This window comes from Periophthalmus magnuspinnatus, chromosome 13 (genome assembly GCF_009829125.3).
Source record: "Periophthalmus magnuspinnatus isolate fPerMag1 chromosome 13, fPerMag1.2.pri, whole genome shotgun sequence".
NCBI lineage: Eukaryota > Metazoa > Chordata > Actinopteri > Gobiiformes > Gobiidae > Periophthalmus > Periophthalmus magnuspinnatus.
This window is the reverse complement of record NC_047138.1, coordinates 9100792-9118995: the sequence shown is the minus strand read 5'-3', so window position 1 is coordinate 9118995 and position 18204 is coordinate 9100792. Positions and strand designations below refer to the sequence as shown.

The 18204-nt window shown below is 41.7% G+C and overlaps 2 protein-coding genes across 3 annotated transcripts in view; one reads left to right on the top strand and one right to left on the bottom strand.

Moving 5' to 3' along the window:
- Positions 1 to 68: 68 nt before the first annotated feature.
- On the top strand, positions 69 to 3595 carry LOC117380271 (ribonucleoside-diphosphate reductase large subunit). Its single transcript, XM_033977051.2, has 4 exons — positions 69 to 262; positions 882 to 2863; positions 2942 to 3130; positions 3210 to 3595. Exons 1-4 carry the CDS (start codon positions 244 to 246, stop codon positions 3399 to 3401), a joined length of 2382 nt encoding a protein of 793 aa, XP_033832942.1. The 5' UTR covers positions 69 to 243; the 3' UTR covers positions 3402 to 3595.
- Positions 3596 to 3661: 66 nt separating this feature from the next.
- Positions 3662 to 18204, bottom strand: part of sipa1l3 (signal-induced proliferation-associated 1 like 3) — a 34341-nt gene continuing 19798 nt past the window's right edge. For both annotated transcript variants that reach the window (XM_033977050.2, XM_055226146.1), the window contains 22 exons: positions 17428 to 18142; positions 16350 to 17319; positions 15620 to 15750; positions 14466 to 14654; positions 14037 to 14211; positions 13858 to 13961; positions 13039 to 13196; positions 12378 to 12960; positions 12162 to 12260; positions 11904 to 12079; positions 9994 to 10245; positions 9678 to 9851; positions 7881 to 7993; positions 7593 to 7702; positions 7118 to 7509; positions 6592 to 6777; positions 6352 to 6514; positions 6096 to 6279; positions 5881 to 6030; positions 5678 to 5801; positions 5414 to 5495; positions 3662 to 5339 (listed from right to left, as the gene is read on the bottom strand). In XM_033977050.2, coding sequence (XP_033832941.1) covers positions 5145 to 5339; positions 5414 to 5495; positions 5678 to 5801; positions 5881 to 6030; positions 6096 to 6279; positions 6352 to 6514; positions 6592 to 6777; positions 7118 to 7509; positions 7593 to 7702; positions 7881 to 7993; positions 9678 to 9851; positions 9994 to 10245; positions 11904 to 12079; positions 12162 to 12260; positions 12378 to 12960; positions 13039 to 13196; positions 13858 to 13961; positions 14037 to 14211; positions 14466 to 14654; positions 15620 to 15750; positions 16350 to 17319; positions 17428 to 17904 — 5187 coding nt within the window. In that variant the 5' untranslated portion in view covers positions 17905 to 18142 and the 3' untranslated portion in view covers positions 3662 to 5144. The remainder of the gene's footprint in view (positions 5340 to 5413; positions 5496 to 5677; positions 5802 to 5880; positions 6031 to 6095; positions 6280 to 6351; positions 6515 to 6591; positions 6778 to 7117; positions 7510 to 7592; positions 7703 to 7880; positions 7994 to 9677; positions 9852 to 9993; positions 10246 to 11903; positions 12080 to 12161; positions 12261 to 12377; positions 12961 to 13038; positions 13197 to 13857; positions 13962 to 14036; positions 14212 to 14465; positions 14655 to 15619; positions 15751 to 16349; positions 17320 to 17427; positions 18143 to 18204) is intronic.

Below are 18204 nucleotides of genomic sequence, written 5' to 3'. Positions count from 1 at the left end.
GGCCGCACATCATTGGTCTGATAAAACACAGTCCTACATTTCCTTATCACCGATTGGTCAACGGAGGCGTCAATTACAGTTTCACAACAGTTTCCCAAACGTACAAATAGCGTGTTAGCGGGTTTTTTAGGATATTCGCGCTTTCTTTGTCAGTGGCACTCTGGTTGGCGGTGTTAACTCCACTCCATCTGCGGATAAGTTGTATTTTGTGTCTGTGGTGGAGCTGCATCACTCTTGGACAGAATGCATGTCATCAAAAGAGGTCTGTTTTCTTTAGCGTTGAGTAGCTTCCGCGTGTATTCGTGTTAATATAGATAACTCTAGATTCACCAATATAGGAAGTCCAAATTGAAAACGTGTATTTCTTGTTTTAAAAAATGACTGTTGGAACTACAGCGATTTTGTTAGCTTTTGTTTGTTTGAAGCTAAACTGTTGTAATTTGCGCAGTGTTGGCATGTCATCTTGAGTAAATCTGTCTGAGCTGTGCTAACTGCTTCAGTTGGCGCCAAACACTCTGATGCTTTGTATTGTTTTCCTTTTTCGTACTTGTGTCCCAATTATTGACAGGTTTTACTTGTTTGGTTATACATTATGTATAATCATATACATTATGTATAACCAAACAAGGAATTTTGTATAATGTATTGTCCACTAGATTTATTATGCTTAAATAATGGATTTTATTTTATTCAAATCTACTGAATAAACGAACCACCGTTTCCATCTGTCATTTGTCATTTAAACATGAAAATATGGCATAACGTAGCTTGAGAGATATTTTACAATAAATGTATTAAAATATTCATCCAGTCAAAATGAGGGTGCAAACTATTTATATGATTATTGTTTTAATGGCATTGGCAATCTTGTCGTTTTTCAGATGGACGCCAGGAGCGCGTCATGTTTGATAAAATCACCTCTCGAATCCAGAAGCTCTGTTATGGGCTCAATGCGGAGTTTGTGGACCCCACACAAATCACGATGAAGGTGATCCAAGGTCTGTACAGCGGAGTGACCACTGTGGAGCTGGACACACTTGCTGCAGAGATTGCTGCCACACTGACCACGAAGCACCCAGATTATGCCATCCTGGCTGCACGAATTGCTGTGTCAAATCTCCATAAAGAGACCAAGAAGGTGTTCAGTGACGTCATGGAGGATCTGTTCCACTATGTCAATCCTTTAAATAAGCGCCACTCCCCCATGATCTCCCAAGACACCCTAGATCTTGTCCTTGCAAACAAAGACCGCCTCAACTCTGCTATAATTTATGATAGGGATTTTTCTTACAATTTCTTTGGCTTTAAAACGCTAGAGCGCTCTTACTTGCTGAAAATCAATGGTAAAGTGGCTGAGCACCCACAGCACATGCTCATGAGAGTAGCTGTCGGAATCCACAACTCTGATATAGATGCAGCCATTGAGACCTACAACCTGCTGTCTGAGAAGTGGTTCACTCATGCCTCTCCCACTCTGTTCAACGCAGGCACTAACAGACCCCAGCTCTCCAGCTGCTTCCTGCTGGCCATGAAGGATGACAGCATTGATGGCATTTATGACACACTGAAACAATGTGCTCTTATCTCTAAATCTGCAGGAGGGATTGGTGTAGCAGTTAGCTGTATTAGATCAACAGGAAGTTACATTGCTGGAACAAATGGTAACTCAAATGGTCTTGTGCCGATGCTGAGAGTGTACAACAACACTGCACGCTATGTGGACCAAGGTGGCAATAAACGACCGGGTGCCTTTGCCATTTACTTGGAGCCATGGCACTTTGATGTGTTTGACTTTCTTGAGCTGAAGAAGAACACTGGTAAAGAGGAGCAGAGGGCGCGAGACCTCTTCTATGCCCTATGGATCCCTGACCTGTTCATGAAGAGAGTGGAAAACAACCAGGACTGGTCTTTGATGTGTCCCAGTGAGTGCCCTGGGTTGGATGAGTGTTGGGGGGAGGAGTTTGAGAAGCTGTACACACGATATGAACAGGAGGGTAGAGTGAAGCGGGTGGTCAAGGCTCAGCAGGTGTGGTATGCCATCATAGAGTCTCAGACAGAAACGGGAACACCTTACATGTTGTACAAAGATGCCTGTAACAGGAAGAGTAACCAGCAGAATTTGGGCACCATCAAATGCAGTAACTTGTGCACTGAGATTGTGGAGTATACAAGCAAAGATGAAGTAGCCGTCTGTAACTTGGCCTCAATTGCTCTCAACATGTATGTTACTCCAGAACGCACCTTTGATTTCAAAAAGCTTGCCTCAGTCACTAAAGTAATTGTAAGAAATCTCAATAAGATCATTGACATTAACTACTACCCAGTTCCTGAAGCAGAGAATTCAAACAAGCGCCACAGGCCAATTGGGATCGGTGTGCAGGGTCTTGCAGATGCCTTCATCCTCATGCGTTATCCATTTGAAAGTTCTGAAGCCCAGCTGCTGAATATCCAGATCTTTGAAACCATCTACTATGCTGCCCTGGAGGCAAGCTGCGAGTTGGCAGAAAAGGACGGGCCTTATGAGACATACCCAGGCTCCCCAGTGAGTAGGGGCATTCTGCAATACGACATGTGGGAAAAGGTGCCCACTGAGCTCTGGGACTGGAAGCTGCTTAAGGAGAAGATTGCTAAACACGGTGTGAGGAACAGCCTGTTGTTGGCCCCTATGCCCACAGCCTCCACAGCGCAAATACTTGGCAACAATGAGTCCATCGAAGCCTACACCAGCAACATCTACACACGCAGAGTCCTGTCTGGAGAGTTTCAGATTGTAAACCCACATCTGCTGAAGGACCTAACTGAACGGGGGCTGTGGAACGAGGAGATGAAGAATAAGCTCATTGCTCAAAATGGATCCATACAGGTAATCTTTCATAGACCATAATCTTTTGTAACCCATATGTAGCTTTGAGGTTTAATGTGAACATTTCCTCCACAACAGGATATTTCTGAAATCCCAGATGATTTAAAGCAGTTATATAAAACAGTTTGGGAAATATCACAGAAGACTGTACTCAAGATGGCTGCCGACCGCGGTGCCTACATCGACCAGAGCCAATCCCTAAATATTCATATTGCAGAGCCAAACTATGGCAAATTGACCAGCATGCACTTTTATGGTTGGAAACAGGTGAGGGGAAAAAGTGTGCAAAGTAAAATGAAAAACTTAAATGACAGTCAAAGTAATGTTTTTTTTTTTTGTGTTCCAGGGTCTCAAGACTGGGATGTATTATCTGCGTACCAAGCCAGCGGCTAACCCTATCCAGTTTACTCTGAACAAAGAGAAGCTGAAGGAAGTGCATCCCACCAAAAAGTCCCAGCAGGAGCTGAAAGAACTGAACACTGCAGCCATGGTGTGTTCACTGGAGAACAAGGATGAGTGCCTCATGTGTGGGTCATAGGCTTTCTAGGCCATTATTCACTGTCACTCATTACTGTATGCACTAAGAAGACTATCTTAATACTTATTTCAATGATGATATGCATTTTGTACATTAATAAATGTTTTAAGCTTGGAAAAGTTTTCATTCTATTAAAGTTGCAGGTTAATTTAAATGGAATCTTTGTACCGTCAGAGTATTTAAGGGATTCTGCATGATGCAATGCAAATGAGTACCTCTGATGGACTAGATATCTGGCAAGTGAAGCAATACACATGAAGCAGTGTTCAAAAGTTAATTTTATAAAATAAAAAGCAGATTTACAGTTTAAATGTACACTTATTACAACCCAAATAAATTGTCATTGCATCTGATATAAAATGCAGTCAACATTTAGAGCTCAGCAAGAACAGTACCCTCTTCACAAATTTGCAACATTGGCCAACAGGTTAAAATAAATTATCAAAATATTTACTAGCTATTAACATCCTACTTGTACAATACCATTAACCACAATGCAATGATTGGTTTAATGAGTCATTGTGTATGCTATAAATATCTTAAAATTACAACAACGTATTGACCCCCTTTACACAAATTACATAAAAAGTAAGACTGAAACACAACTGAGGTGAGGGGGTAAGACTGAACTACTGTTATGGAGATGTGGAGCTGTATGTCCAGCTTTCTCTTAAAGCACTTGTTCCCTATTTAACCAAAACACAGTCACATTTGTATTATGTATTGACAGCTTATCTCGAGGAACCTGAGAGTTGGGGAAGTTTTAATAAAACAGTTCCAGTCAGACCAGGGAGTTGTGGTGCTCCACAAGTACAGAAGAAGGCAAAATTCAGTACAATTTAGTGATATTTACGGAAGTACAGCAGTGAAATCGATTTTTGCACCAACTGCAAAAATATCCAGTCACCACCAGCAAATGGAAAAAACAAGTATTAAAAATAGATTTTATACACATTATAATTAGGCAGGCTAGGAGTATAAATAGTTCTGTTTAGGCGTACAAATTGGTATGATAAAAGCTTCAGTGTTGACAGGTTTTGTGTAAAAATGTTATACTAGTTAAAAGGAGATTATTTAATTGATGTGTATGAAAATACAGCATTTTCCTACTCCGTACCATGGCTTGATTTCACATCACTGGACCGCTCTCATCCGTGTAAACAAAAACAGAATGCCATGGGCTAATAAGAAATTTACAATAACTTTCATTTATTCTCATACTAACTCTTCCATGTCTCACACAGTTACAGAAAAGACAGGTGCACAACCACCTGTGCAGTAATGCTTCGGAGTATTTAAACTACCCTCAGTCTCACATAGACAACAAGGGACCATTTTGACAGTATTGGTTGTTTCCAGTCGTACCAGTCACATTTTATCTGCAGTACGCTGCCTGTGGAGCATTGAAACTCTAGTGCATTATGGGATATGTGGTTTGTAAAGTCTTTTTTTTTTTTTTGGCTGATAAGAAACAGTATTAGGCCTCCAGGAAAAGTAGTGACTATGGTCATACTCTTATTGGTGTCCTTGTGGCATAGCTTTATATCACAAGACTTGAGTCTCTTTATAGAAAATAATGCGGCTCAGACAACTGGGATATAGTCTATATGAGGGTCTTTAAGGCTGTCCAGTCAAATCTGAAGTTGTGACATCATTGCCACCAAGTGTGCAAGAAACCATGAGCAAAATAGAAGACAAAAATTTTGCCATGTCCCATACATACACTTTTTCCTGTGCAGCGGTTCACTCCCTTTGTGAGTCTGTTTCATGTCCTACAGTGTGCTCTTCATGCTCACTTTCCACCTTATTGAGGTTGGTAAAAAGCAAGCTGAATTTCCGCAGTTGCTCACTGGCCGTGTGACTTTCCTCTTGAAGGCGCTGATTGTTTTCTCTCAGATTTGCCATCTCTGCCAGCAGGACAACTTTATCCTTTTTCTCCTGCAGCAAAAGGTCAATCGTAAAATTTTTATGATAAACTATGTTTGGGAACTTTCAGTTTAGGACAAACTTACTCTCTCCAGATCGTTGTTAAGTTGTTTCAACATCACTTCCAAGTGGAAGAGCCGTCCAGACAAATCATTTGGCGTTTCTTCTCTATTGACAGAGAATTAGTTTAATTCACTGAAATGTGATAATTCAAATAGAGACCTCTGTGTAACCTCACGGTCATCCAGGTGGGATGCATAGCACATGGACCAAATGTTTTCTGTTTATTATAAAACTTGGCCCAGTTGACCTAATGCAACCTTGTTTTGCTATAGAGTAAGTAGACTTACCCACTGAGGGTTGGAGTTGTCCGTGGAGTCTGAGGAGTCTGAAACGGGACCGGACTACTGGCTGGTCTCAAATCTGGACCAACCAAAGGCTCATTCAATGAAAAGAGAGACACGGCTCTTTGTGCTGTCACAAAAAAGAGACTTTGGTTTTATAATATTTGAATTTTGGGCATTCTCATTGGTGAGGCACAGTGAACACTTACCTTCATAGGCTTTAGCAGCATTCACCAAACTAGACCACTCTAGCCCACAGGCTGTATCGGGCAGAGGCATCAGGCCAGGGTCTAGCCTTCTCAGAGGGGGAACCTTGTCTCTCACTTCAGAGAGTGACAGTTCCGACGCTGACAGAGGGACTGCGCACAGACAAAAATATTAGTAGAATTAAGTAGAAACCTCAATCTTTGTACAGTAAACATACCCTTCTTGTTCTGAAGTTGGCTGGAGTGGTTGTTGGAGGAGGCTTGTCTGCGTGTGGGTAGAGTACAGGTGAAGAGCACATCAGTGGGTGTGCTTTGATTCTCAGAGTTGGCAAAGCTAGCGTCTCTGCGTCCACTGCACAATGACTCGTCAGAGAAGGTACGTTGCAGTGTACATCTGGGAGACTGAGAAACAGGAGACCAGTGACTTTCTGTCAACATTTGAAATGACAGATCATATATTATTGTCGTTCTCACAGTTTCTCTCTCTGGAGCTTCTCCAGGGTTATCCATTATAATGAGTTTCTTCAAGTCATCTTCTATTGTACTCTTGTATGTTCGTCTTGGAGATCGCAAATCCCTCAATGATGCGCGCAATCGTGGCTGACCAAATACATTCTTTGAGTTTGTGTCAACTTGTCTGGAGACAGAGAGGCAATAAAAGTCAATGTTCGTACATCAATATATAGTACAGAGAAGATATAGGTCTCAATTTACTTTTTTTCAGAAGTGGAGTCTTCCACCTGCCAGGTTACAGGCCTACTTTTCCCATAGGAAGACTTTGGAGCAGAGGTAGACAGAAGGGTGGAGCTGTGTTGAGCTGAAGTTGGTGTTGTGGTAGCAGCTCGCACAGGCCGCGTCTTCTCTGCTGCCGGAGTCTTGTAACCCTGAGGAGTGTAGGCCCTGAATGGAAAACAAAGTTTTTCATCTGAAATTCACCAACAACATAAGGAAAAGAACATCTGCCAGAGAAAAAAAATCATAGTCAGGTTTACTGCCAATTGTGGGAAGTATATATGATTTTGATAAGAGACAAAACTGTTGCTGTAAACGCAGAGTAAAGTAATGCAGCAGCACAGGATCTCTTTGGATCATCAGTAGTAGGATTAAGTGGTTTTAATCCCTGATGTATCCGATGTGAATACATAATGAATATGCATATCTGATTGATATGTTATTCTAATTACTTTCTTCTGGAGATAGTAGTAATTACAGTGTCATAAATTCTGAATAATAATTTTACCTCGGTTTATACATGTCCCTTTTCTCAACACTTGACCCTGGAGGTGGAAAGGTCCTTGTGCGATAGCCTTTGGGTGATGATTCCCTGCTCTTGCTCTCCCCTGTGCCGCTGCCCCGTCCCACCGAAAGCTCTTGGATGGCATTATAGGTGGCTGAGCTGTGCATAGCTTTATGTGGATGGTTGTTGGGCATGCTCCCGTGTAGACTGTTATTGTAGTGTGTGGAAGCGTCGATGCCACTGTCATTGGAGCCCCCCTTGTTTAAGTCTGGGTCAGTCTCAGATGGGTCAACTCTCTCTCCAGCTCCATCAAACCAGCGCTCATCACTGTGATTACTGGAGGCGTTACTGGACAGTGTATTACTGCTAGAGTGGCTGGAGTATTGAATCTCTCCCTGCAAAGATGACACATTTTAAGCAAACTCACATTCAAACATCTATTTAAAATAGATATAACTAAAGAGGAGGCTATACTAACCTTAGAGTGTCTGTTCGGAGAGTCTTTCACAGCAGCATCCTGCCTTAGTCTTCTCTGCCCCGCACCAGGCTGACCACGGGACGAAGAGGATGGGACATGCCAGAGAGGCTCTATACACAAAACACAGACCCACAGGATTAACGCAAATTACACCAAACCTCCACAGTTGGCAAAGAGGATTAAATACTTATGGCACATTTTAACTCTAGCGTCCCCCACCAACAAACACACAATTACACTCAACTATTTCTACATGTAATCACTCAGAGCAAAATCCATGAACTGAACCTGTTTTGCAGCGCTCCATGGTGCTGTCCTGACTAGTGAAGCCAGATTCACTGGAGTTGATGTCCACACTAAAATGGGGCTCAAAAGGCAGAGCTCGAGGTACTGTTCCAAATCTGATAAGAAAAATGTTGACATAAGTCACACAAACTATAGTCATCAAATACAAACATGACGGGGAATACAGTTGAAGTTTACATACACTATATAAAAAGACACATTTGCTTTTTGTCGCCGTCCAACATAAAATCAGACTAAACCTTTCCTGTTTTAGGTCAATTAGGATTACCAAAATTATTTGCATTTGCTAAATTCCATCCATCCATCCACACACACACCCACACACACAAACATACACACATACATACGGCACCATTGCCTTTAAACTGAATGACTTGGGTTAAACGTTTTGGATATCCTTCCACAAGCTTCTCACAATAGTTGGCAGGAATTTTGTCCATTCCTCCCGACAGAACTGGTGTAACTGAGCCAATTTTATAGGTTGTCTTGCTCACACATGCCTTTTTAGCTCTGCCCATACATTTTCAATAGGATTGAGAGCAGGACTTTGATGGCCACTCCAAAACATCGACTTTGTTATCCTTAAGCCACTTTGTAACCAGTTTGGCAGTATGCTTCAGACTATTGTCTGTTTGGAAAACCCATTTGCGCCCAAGCTTTAACTTCCTGGCTGATGTCTTGAGATGTTGCTTCAGCATTTACACATAATCTTCTGTCTGCATGATGCCATCTATTTTGTAAAGTGCGCCAGTCGCTTCTGCAGCAAAACAATCCCACAAGATGATGCAGCCACCCCCATGTTTCACAGTTGAGTTGTTGTTGGGTGGGTTTTTTTCTCCAAAGATAATGATGCTTATTATGGCCAAACAGTTCAATTCTATAAAAGCAGTGCTTGTTTCACTGTGGATAATGACTTACCAGCATCAGCAAGCATCTTCACGATGTCTTTTGCTTTTGGTCTTAGGTTGATATGCACATTTCAAACCAAACCGCATTCATAGGAGACAGGACAAGTCTCTTTCCTGAGCAGTATGATGGCCGGACATTCCTATGATGTTTATACTTGGGTATAATCGTTTGTACAGATGAACGTGGCACCTTCAGGCATTTGAAAATCGCACCCAAGAATGACCCAGACTTGTGTCTCTTCCTGATAGCTTGGCTGATTTCTTTTGACTTTTCTATGATGTTACACAAAGAAGCAGTGTGTTTCAGGTGTGCCTTCAGATACATCCACAGGTCTGTCTCTAACTCAAATGTTGTCAATAAATGTTGTCTAAAAACATGACATCATCATCTGGGTTTTCCCAAATTGTTTAAATACATAGTAATCTTACTGTATGTAAAGTACCAGTATGTAAACTTCTGACTGTGAAGAAAGTGATAAAAAAAAATTCCCTTTGGAAAATCCTTCTCTCATTATTCTGGCTTTTAGCAAACATAAATAACTTTAGTAATCCTAATTTACCTAAAACATAAAAGTTTAATCGAATTTCATGTCAGACAGTGATAAAAAGTGTATGTGTCTTTTTTATAAAATTTTGTTATATTTATTTTAGTAAATATCTGGTCTCAACTGTGTCTTGATAAAAAAAAATAAAAAATTCTGCAGGTGGAACTAAATCGTATTAGCCGCCAGATTGTCAGGAAGAGCCACCCACACAGCAGATCTTTTATTTCAGTGTCTCAAAATCAAAATCATTAGACCAGTAAAAGATTAAAAATATTAAAATTCCATATTCAATATGTGAATGGTCAGCAATACTAATGCACACCCACCTGTCAGGTGAAGGCTTGTAGCGTACAAATGGTCCAGGTGTGATTCCTGGGTGTACCAGTGAAGAGAGGCCAGAAGAGGGGGAAGAAAAACTGGCTGAAGGATTTCTGTACGGTAGCATCCGGTCACCTCCAACAGGTGACAGGCAGTAGTGGTTTTCTGGGTAACTTACTGGCCTTGAGACAAAAAAGCAGACCAAGGTTTAACCAGAGGATAACATTTATACATATTTGAAACATGAGGGTGGTGAATTTGACTATAAATATACTGAGCTATGATTTATTTACTAACCGAAAATACACTGGCATTTTTAATTACCTCTTAGGATTGGTGTGCTGAGGCTCCCTATATGGGATGGGTATCATTGCCTTATGTTGTCGTGGTAACGCTGGAGGTGGAGGTCCCATGGGCGTCCAGCGCTGTGCATTAGGTGTGCTTTGGAAACCTGTGGGAATGGGTGGGCTATCCCAACGCCACATGGGTCGAGGGGACGGCCGGTACCCAGCTGCCAGGGGCTCGGGTTCTGGTTTTTGTTCCATGGTCTTTATCTCATACTCCTCAGTGCAGCCCCTGACAAAACATCCAGTTCATTATAAATTAAAGAATGACAAACTAGCTGTTATTACTTTGATCTCAAGCTTCATTTCTGCGCTATATACTTGAATACATTACGATGCTCTCATAACGTACATTTTATTTTATATTTCACAGCTCACAAAACTATATCTATAGATTCTTCCCCTAAACCTTATCCATCTGCAGTATATTCATTAAGTTCAATGATAGATATAGTCACACAGGTCAAGTGAACATGTTGGTGATCAAAGGGAAAAAAGTAAAAACAAACAGACATTCACGACAGTATTTTCCCTTTGTCTTCTATGACGTAATAATATTATGACAATCATTCTCATCAATTATGAAGTGCCTAACCTTATCAAATATAAAATTGGAATACAGACTGTAATATGAGAATAGAAGCATTGTGCTGCACACGGCAAACAAATTGGGGTGGGCAAAAAAGACAAACCAGATGGCTGACAGGAACAGTTGCTGCCCAGGCAGACAAAATGGGAAATGCAATGTTAATGAGAAAGATTGTAGAAATTTTACAACAACTATAGCACAAATCATTTCTGAATAAAATGCTGTTTGCAAAATAACTAAATAAAATAGCCTGACAGTACAGACAACATGCATACTTAACTACAATACAAATTTGCAAAATCAATAGATTTTGCTACTTGCACCTGACAAGTGGAACACATATGTGGAGATGTCCAGCCTCGTGTCGTTGTTTAAAATGGCCAAAATGATGCACAAGATTAATCCCATATTCTCTGGTGCAGGATTATCCATTGCAATTGCCCACAACTGAAGCAGCATGCATAGGAAACACACTAACAACTCTTTCACTCTTCCACCCACATCTTTCAGTCTCATGGTGCTGAGACACATCCTCCTCACAGAGCACTCCTCTTCCTAACTATATGCTCCAGCCTTCTCCTTTTTTTTTTTTTTTTTTTAACCATTTTTCTTCTGTATAACACAATTATGTGCATAGTTTTGTGTAGATATGATGTAATGTGCTTGCCTGTCACACAAAGACAAACAAGTCAAAGCGAGAGAGAGAGAATGCAGAGAACAATAGTTGGCATTCATGTTACATCACAACATTTTTGAATTTTAGTTTAAAAATGCTGTTAAAAATCTGATGTTTTCTCCTGATTTATTGTCTCTTTCAAGAGAAACTAATTAAGATGAACCTTATAAATGTGGTGGTATTACTAAAACATAAGCATTATTGTTGCCTGTTGAATGGATTAGGTTTACAAACATGCCACATAAAACGCGGTCCAAACAAATAATGATATGGTTCAATGTTTGAGGATCTGCTGTTTGGATCATTCCTTCAAAAATGGTCATACTTATACTTATTGTGTTCAATACAAGACTTATGTATTGTGTAAGCCTGTGATGTGGTCTGTATTTGACAATCAAAAGCATTTTACAATTACCAAACTTATTATATTAAACTATTATTTCAGTCTATTTCAAAAAATAGCAGTCACAATGTGAGAATGTATATGGTTTGCAAAACATTGATCCAGGAAGCAACAAATTATGCTAAAATAATAATGAGTGTGTTGAATTAAAAAAATTAACAAATGCAGTTTCACATACATGCTTACACTAGTTACAAAAAGAAAAAAATCTCCTTAACCCACCTGCGAGGCTTTCCTTCTTCATAAGGTGGGATAATGACCACTTTGACAGTGACTGAAGTCCTGAGGAGGTCAATCATCTGCTCATGGGAAAGCGTCACAGCTGCAACTTTGCAAATCTCCACTAAACGACTGCCTTGCCTCAGTCCTGCCTGCCACGCAAAGCCATACTCCTCAACCTGTATAGCAAACAGAATGCTCCTTTACACTGTAGTCTATGAACTGAATCAAAGCACCACAACTGAGGATGATGGATCATACCTCAGCCACTGTTCCATCCAGACGCACATGGAAGCCCAACTGGCCTAGACCATTTCTTCTCAATGTCATATCGACAGTCTCACATCCCACTGTTAGAGACTGTTCAAAAATAGGCAAAGGAAATTAAATAAGGTAATACATTATTTGAATATACTCAAAGCAACTTCAATATGGATTACGCTTGTTTGGATTTCACAACTGAAAATAGGACCCAACCTTTAAGCGTTGCACAATTTCCCTGATATCTTGTGCACAGCCTTCTGGGACTCGCACAGAGATGTGGTCCCCTCTGCCATAGAAAATCTTCAGAGAAAGTCTCTCTGGTGTCCAGCCGATAACATCGGCACAGAAACAGTTGAAAACCACTTCTTTGGTGGAGCAGTCGATTAGAAGCACATATTCTGCTGACACACCCAAGGCACAGGGCAGCTCAGTCCCCCCTCCACTAAAGTCCTGAGCCTGGACCCTCCAAGCCACTGCTCCAGCAGCCCCCAGCTCGGCTCCCTCTCGAGCCTTTGAGCGCTCACGTTTTTTAGATGCCAGAGAAATAAGGTTATTCAGTTTACCCACTGAGTCCAGTGGTGTGCTGCTGATATAGTTTTCTGCTAGGTCACGAAGGTATTCCTGGCGTGTTCGAGTTGCCATAGTGTGAAACTTCTCTGATTTATGGGCAGCATTCTCCGCATTGATAACTTTGGCTAATAAGAAGTTGCGAAAGGTTTCTGGGTCACGAAACACAATGCCACTTGGTACAGGTGGCCCAAAAGGTGGCACATCCTTCATTCTTGTCACAGCAACACTGAAAGCATAAACGTAAACACCAATAAAAAATGTCCAAAAATAGTTAATACACATTATCAGTGATTAGGGACTGTACCTGTAGCAGGTGTTTTCAGAGCAGGGATTATGCACTCGGACGATGACAAAGACGTGTTGGAAATGTGAGCGTATGTTCTGAGGGGTAAAGGGCAAAGCTCCAGGTTCTTGAAAGATGATAGTCACTATGTCATTGCCTATGTGTCTTTTTCTTAGGAGCTGAAACAAGACAAAAGCATGAAATATTTTCTCATTATACTATTAAGGACATCTTCAAAGTTCTGTGATAGATCCTGTGATTGAAAAGTCTGTAAATTAAAATGATCCAGACATTCACTACAGGACTGCTATTTTAACAACAGCTCAGTGTGGGCTTCTGTGTTCAAGCAGGATAATGTGAGGCCTGCCAATGCACTTCATCTGCAGCGGGAAGTGTGAAAAAAAACAAAAAACACTTATGTAATCTGCTCCACTGTGGACTGACACAAACCCCTACTGCACATATTTGAGCACTTTTACTCCCACACCAGAGCCGATGTAAAGCTCTGAATTCTTAAAAATCTAAATTTTTAAGTAGGATTAGGCTCTTTTGTACACAGAAAAATACAGGTAGACAAACTATTCTCATAACAATGCTGCCATCTAGAGGCTCTAATTAAGATATGCTACTTGTAGCTGTTACTTTATTAAAAGCACATTTTTTGACATATTGTTATGGTATGCCGATACATATGTATAGGTTTTGCCTCAAATGAGATATACAATAAAAATGCAGTTTTCTTAAACACACAAAAACTATATAAGTCAAGACGACAGGACATGGTGTTTGAAATAAAATATGAAAATTTAATAGAATACAAACTCAAAAGTAAATTTTTACCTGCTGTGGGTTGTTGGGCATGTATGGTAGCATTGTGGATACATGAAACATGATCTCATAGCCTTGATAGGAAGTGTATAGGGAGTGAGTACCAGTGGAGTCAGCTAGAAAGATGACAAAAATACATTATTACCTAATTTGACATTTTGTTTGTAAATAGTTCTTATACTAGTGCATACTTTTTGTGTCAAGCTGCGCAGCATATTTGGTAAATCCTTTGAGAAGCACCTGCTCCCCCAACAGCTCCAGGAATGTAGCGAAGGCGGGGGACGCCTCCTCATTGTTGTACATCTCCTCTTCTGTGCTTTGGCCGGCACGGCACAGCAGTACACCAACTTTGTGCTTTTGACTCAACTAAACATATCAGAAACATAGTGCACAACATATTATTAGCAACATATATTAATCTAATAGTGCTCTTGTACTTCTCAGATTGTCTAGCGCCATGTTAAGTCAACACACTCAACCCAAATGTTGCCTTGTACTACACTGGTTTGTAAGGCAAGATAATGTAGACAAAATGTAATAAGAATAATAGTAATTATTATTAGACAAACCAATCACTAGCTGATGCAACCCAGTGTCTCAATTATGGGTCAATAACCTACCCCTTGTTCGTCGAGTTTGAGGAGCTGCTCCGTGGCTTTGGGTGTGCCCAGGGAAAGTCTTAAGCAGGACACACTAAGCTCTGGGACCACCTGCTCCAGGACCTCCTTCAGGGGCAGACCCCTCACAGTGCCATGTCGTGAGGTGGATGCGACTGCATCTTCTAAAATAGACCCTCGTAGAGTGACCAGCTGTAAAAGAATATATACCAGCATTACAAACTTTTTTTTTAGACACACAAACAATAATAATAATAACGATACATGAACATATGAACATTGATCACATGAAATCATGGCAGTCAATCACTAGTCAGATCCGGTAGTACTCCTTTGTGAAAATTGGTTCAAAAGGCTTATGACATAGAGATGCACTCTAGAGGATTTTAAGGTGTTCTTGAACAGAACTACACACACATGGCTTCATAAAAAATTACATTGTAATAGTAGCAGAGGCCATAGACAAGAGTGTGCCACAAAGGAGCCAAACCTGAGTGAGAAGCTTTTCTACTCACACTTCAGTCGAGAACAGTGCACTCAGCTGGGTGTGCTTGTGTAACATGACTGAGGCCTTCCACCTTGCTGTGTCAGGACTGTTGCACACAATTAAATGACTTATGGTAGATATCTAAGACACAGCTTCAAATGGGAGGGAATAAAATCCACACTCAATCACTGGCTCAATGTGGGAATAGCAGGCCCAGTGTGTGCTATCTGAGCTCTGTGTACTTAGGCAGTGGAGAGGCTCCATTGTTAAACGAGAGCTAAGATGATGAGGCCAGGCAGCTATGTAATCCACCTAAAATAACCTGGCACCAGTCACAGACAGGTCTGCCACACAACAATAAAAGTGACCTTTTTAATAAAACCATATTCTTTGGTATGTTTAGTATTCATTGTATTACAGGTAATCCAAATTGATCATGGAGCTTTGGTTTCAATTAGGGCTGGGTGATATGGTGATAAATACTGAATTGTGATTCCTGTGACAATATGCTTTTTTGGTGAACTCGTCATCTCATGATTCTCAAATTTGGTCACCGTCAACATTTTGAATAAGCAGGTAACTTAGCTTACCTCTTCATGGCAATGTAAAGATACAAGAAATAAAATGTGATTATTAGCTTTATGTATATTTTTATAATGTATCCACATACCTCACTTGTTCTGACAATTAAGCGGTACTGGTACTGGTCTTTAAGATCTTTGGTGTCGTCCAGTTTCTCTCGGCGGATGCTCACCGCCACAGGGCCCAACTTATCATCTGTACCAAAATAGTTTGAATGCTCTGGGAAAAGCAAAAATAAACATGTAATTACAGTGTTCATTTTCAGTTGAACAAAACTCAGTATATTATAGTATAATATAGTATATCAGATTTTTTACGATTTCTGGATAATGAATGATCAGTGGCAGTGGTGTATATTCAATAAAAGGTGACAAAACTGTCAGAAGTGTGCATTGTGCATTTCTTTTCTGCTATCTTATAAAAAGGAATCTGGACAGACAAGTATTCCTCCACAGTTAATTAGACTAGAAGACCAAACCAACCAGGTGCTCATGAGCACACAGCACTGCGTAGCTTCTTTTAATGTCTTTAGACAAAATATGTCAGCCAAATGTCAGCGGACAGAGCAAAGAAACTTGTTTTTGGAATGATAATTTTTATTGCAGTGGCTCCAGGCCTCATTCATACTCTCATATATCCACTGTTTCTGCTTCTTACATTTTCTTTGAAATTACCAAAACAGTTTGATGTATATTTTCTAAGAATGTGAGCAGCAAATGCACACTGTTGTATGTTTTCATCATTTGGTGTTATGCAAGGTCATGCTAGCTGTATGCAGTGAATGAGTAAAAAAAATAGCCTGTAAACTATGAAGTTACCTTTTCCATGGAAACAGTCTCTGTAGTAGCGAGCCCCCAAGTCTACATGTTCAATGCAGTACTGTTTCAATCTTTCAAGTCTGGTTACTTGTTGTTCAATAGGCACTTCCAGCACCGAGACACTGGCATTACTTTTCCTAAGCCAGCCTCTCGTGGCCTCTCCACCAGATTCTCCTCCTCGCTCGGAAGAGGAGCTCAGAAAGCTGATGTTACGCTCCCAGTAGTCCCCCGTCTCATTGAGGAAATGGGGACAGGACAGTAGCATTTGGCTTGGGCTATGTGCTGCAGTGGGCCCATCCAGAGGGTCCAGCCCCAAAGATGATCCATATGATCCGGGGTCAACACTTAGGGGAAGATCCTCAATGCTAGAATAAATGGGCTCATTGTTAACAGGGACTGACGATTTAGAGACAGACAGGGACGCTGAGGCAGCAGAGGCTCCTGTTGCGGTGTTCCTTCTCTGTGCCACATAGCCACGCTGAGCTGCAACCTCATGAAGGTCAAACAAGATACTCTGAGCGTCAAAGTGAACTAGACTCTTTGGACAGACCCATGGCCTGTAGGAGGAGTCCAAAGCAACTCGTCCATCATCTGTCTCTCCTCTTCCTCCGTCAAGCTCTCCTCGGCTCGAACTCCGAAGTTTACGAAACAATGAGGAGGTTCCCAGTGATGACTCTGTTCCACCACTTTTCTTCCTAACTCTTTCTGCCCCATCCCTCCTTCCTGTCACTCGATCGTCCACACTGGGAACAGGTGAGGAGGACGGGGGGAGGGGTGCACTAGGTGGAGAGTCTGGGGCGCTCAGGAGCTCTCGGAGGCGAACGGGGGCAGAGCTGCGCTGGTCAGGCCTCTCCTGGTGAAACTGGTTGAGCATGTCAAAGAAACTCTGCTCAGGAATGCCTTGGATATCAATGGAAGAAGTGCTGCCATATTCTCTAAAAAGGGCCCCCATGCTACCTCGCACCTCCACCTGAAACAAACCAGTGGATAGCAACGATTCATCCTCTTTGTTTAATGCTCTAATGTAATTTCGCAGTTATTTGTAACAATGAAAGTAAACTCTTGAATCTTAACTTACCTCATTCTCATCTTGTTCACTGAGTGTGATCTCACTGTTGGAGCGCTGTCTCAGAGGGGGAAAAACACGCAGGCTTAATGGGGAACCCCTATCCATGACAAACCCTCCACCTCTGAACTCCACGTCTTTTGAGCGTCGCCTTGGCAACCGGGCAACTCCTCCCCGCACAAGTCCGATTTCTGATGAAAGAACCGATGACGTAACAGAAGTGGAGCTGTCGTCTCCATGGTGGTTGACTCCACTTTGACCGTTTTCCAGCAACGACTCTCTGGACTGAGCACGTCGGGGTGGCCATTCAGCAATACGGGCACGCACACCCATTTTCGGCACAGAGACGCGTGGCTGGAGGGAGGGGTCAGTGGCGTTAGGAGCAGAGTGGCCATTGGACGTGTGACGAAAGGGAGTCTGTGCCCCTCCGCCTCCATCCAGAAGGTCCGAGGAGGTGCATGTGACTCCTCTGTCTCTGTAGCTGTTCATAGCACGCCAGGGGAGCTCAGGGCAGGACAAGCACTGCGTCCAAAGGGGGCCAGCAGCCCATATTAGATGGGCTTCTGGGAGAGAAGACGAGCAGGGGCCCCAGATGCACGCCGCGGATGTAGCAACAGTCCTCGGCTTGTAGAATCATGCCTTCACGTGACGGGGACTTCAGGGGTCCATCAAAGACCAGCAGAACAGTCAACCCTCTTCTTCTTATTAAAACTAAATAACTACAGATCTGAAAGCACAGAAGAGAAATGACTATTAGCTTTCACAAACATTTTCTACCTTCAACAGTCA

Coding starts and splice junctions, on each gene's coding strand:
- LOC117380271 (XM_033977051.2), top strand. Junction 2,864..2,941: donor CTCAAAATGGATCCATACAG/GTAATCTTTCAT, acceptor CCTCCACAACAG/GATATTTCTGAAATCCCAGA. Junction 3,131..3,209: donor ACTTTTATGGTTGGAAACAG/GTGAGGGGAAAA, acceptor TTTGTGTTCCAG/GGTCTCAAGACTGGGATGTA.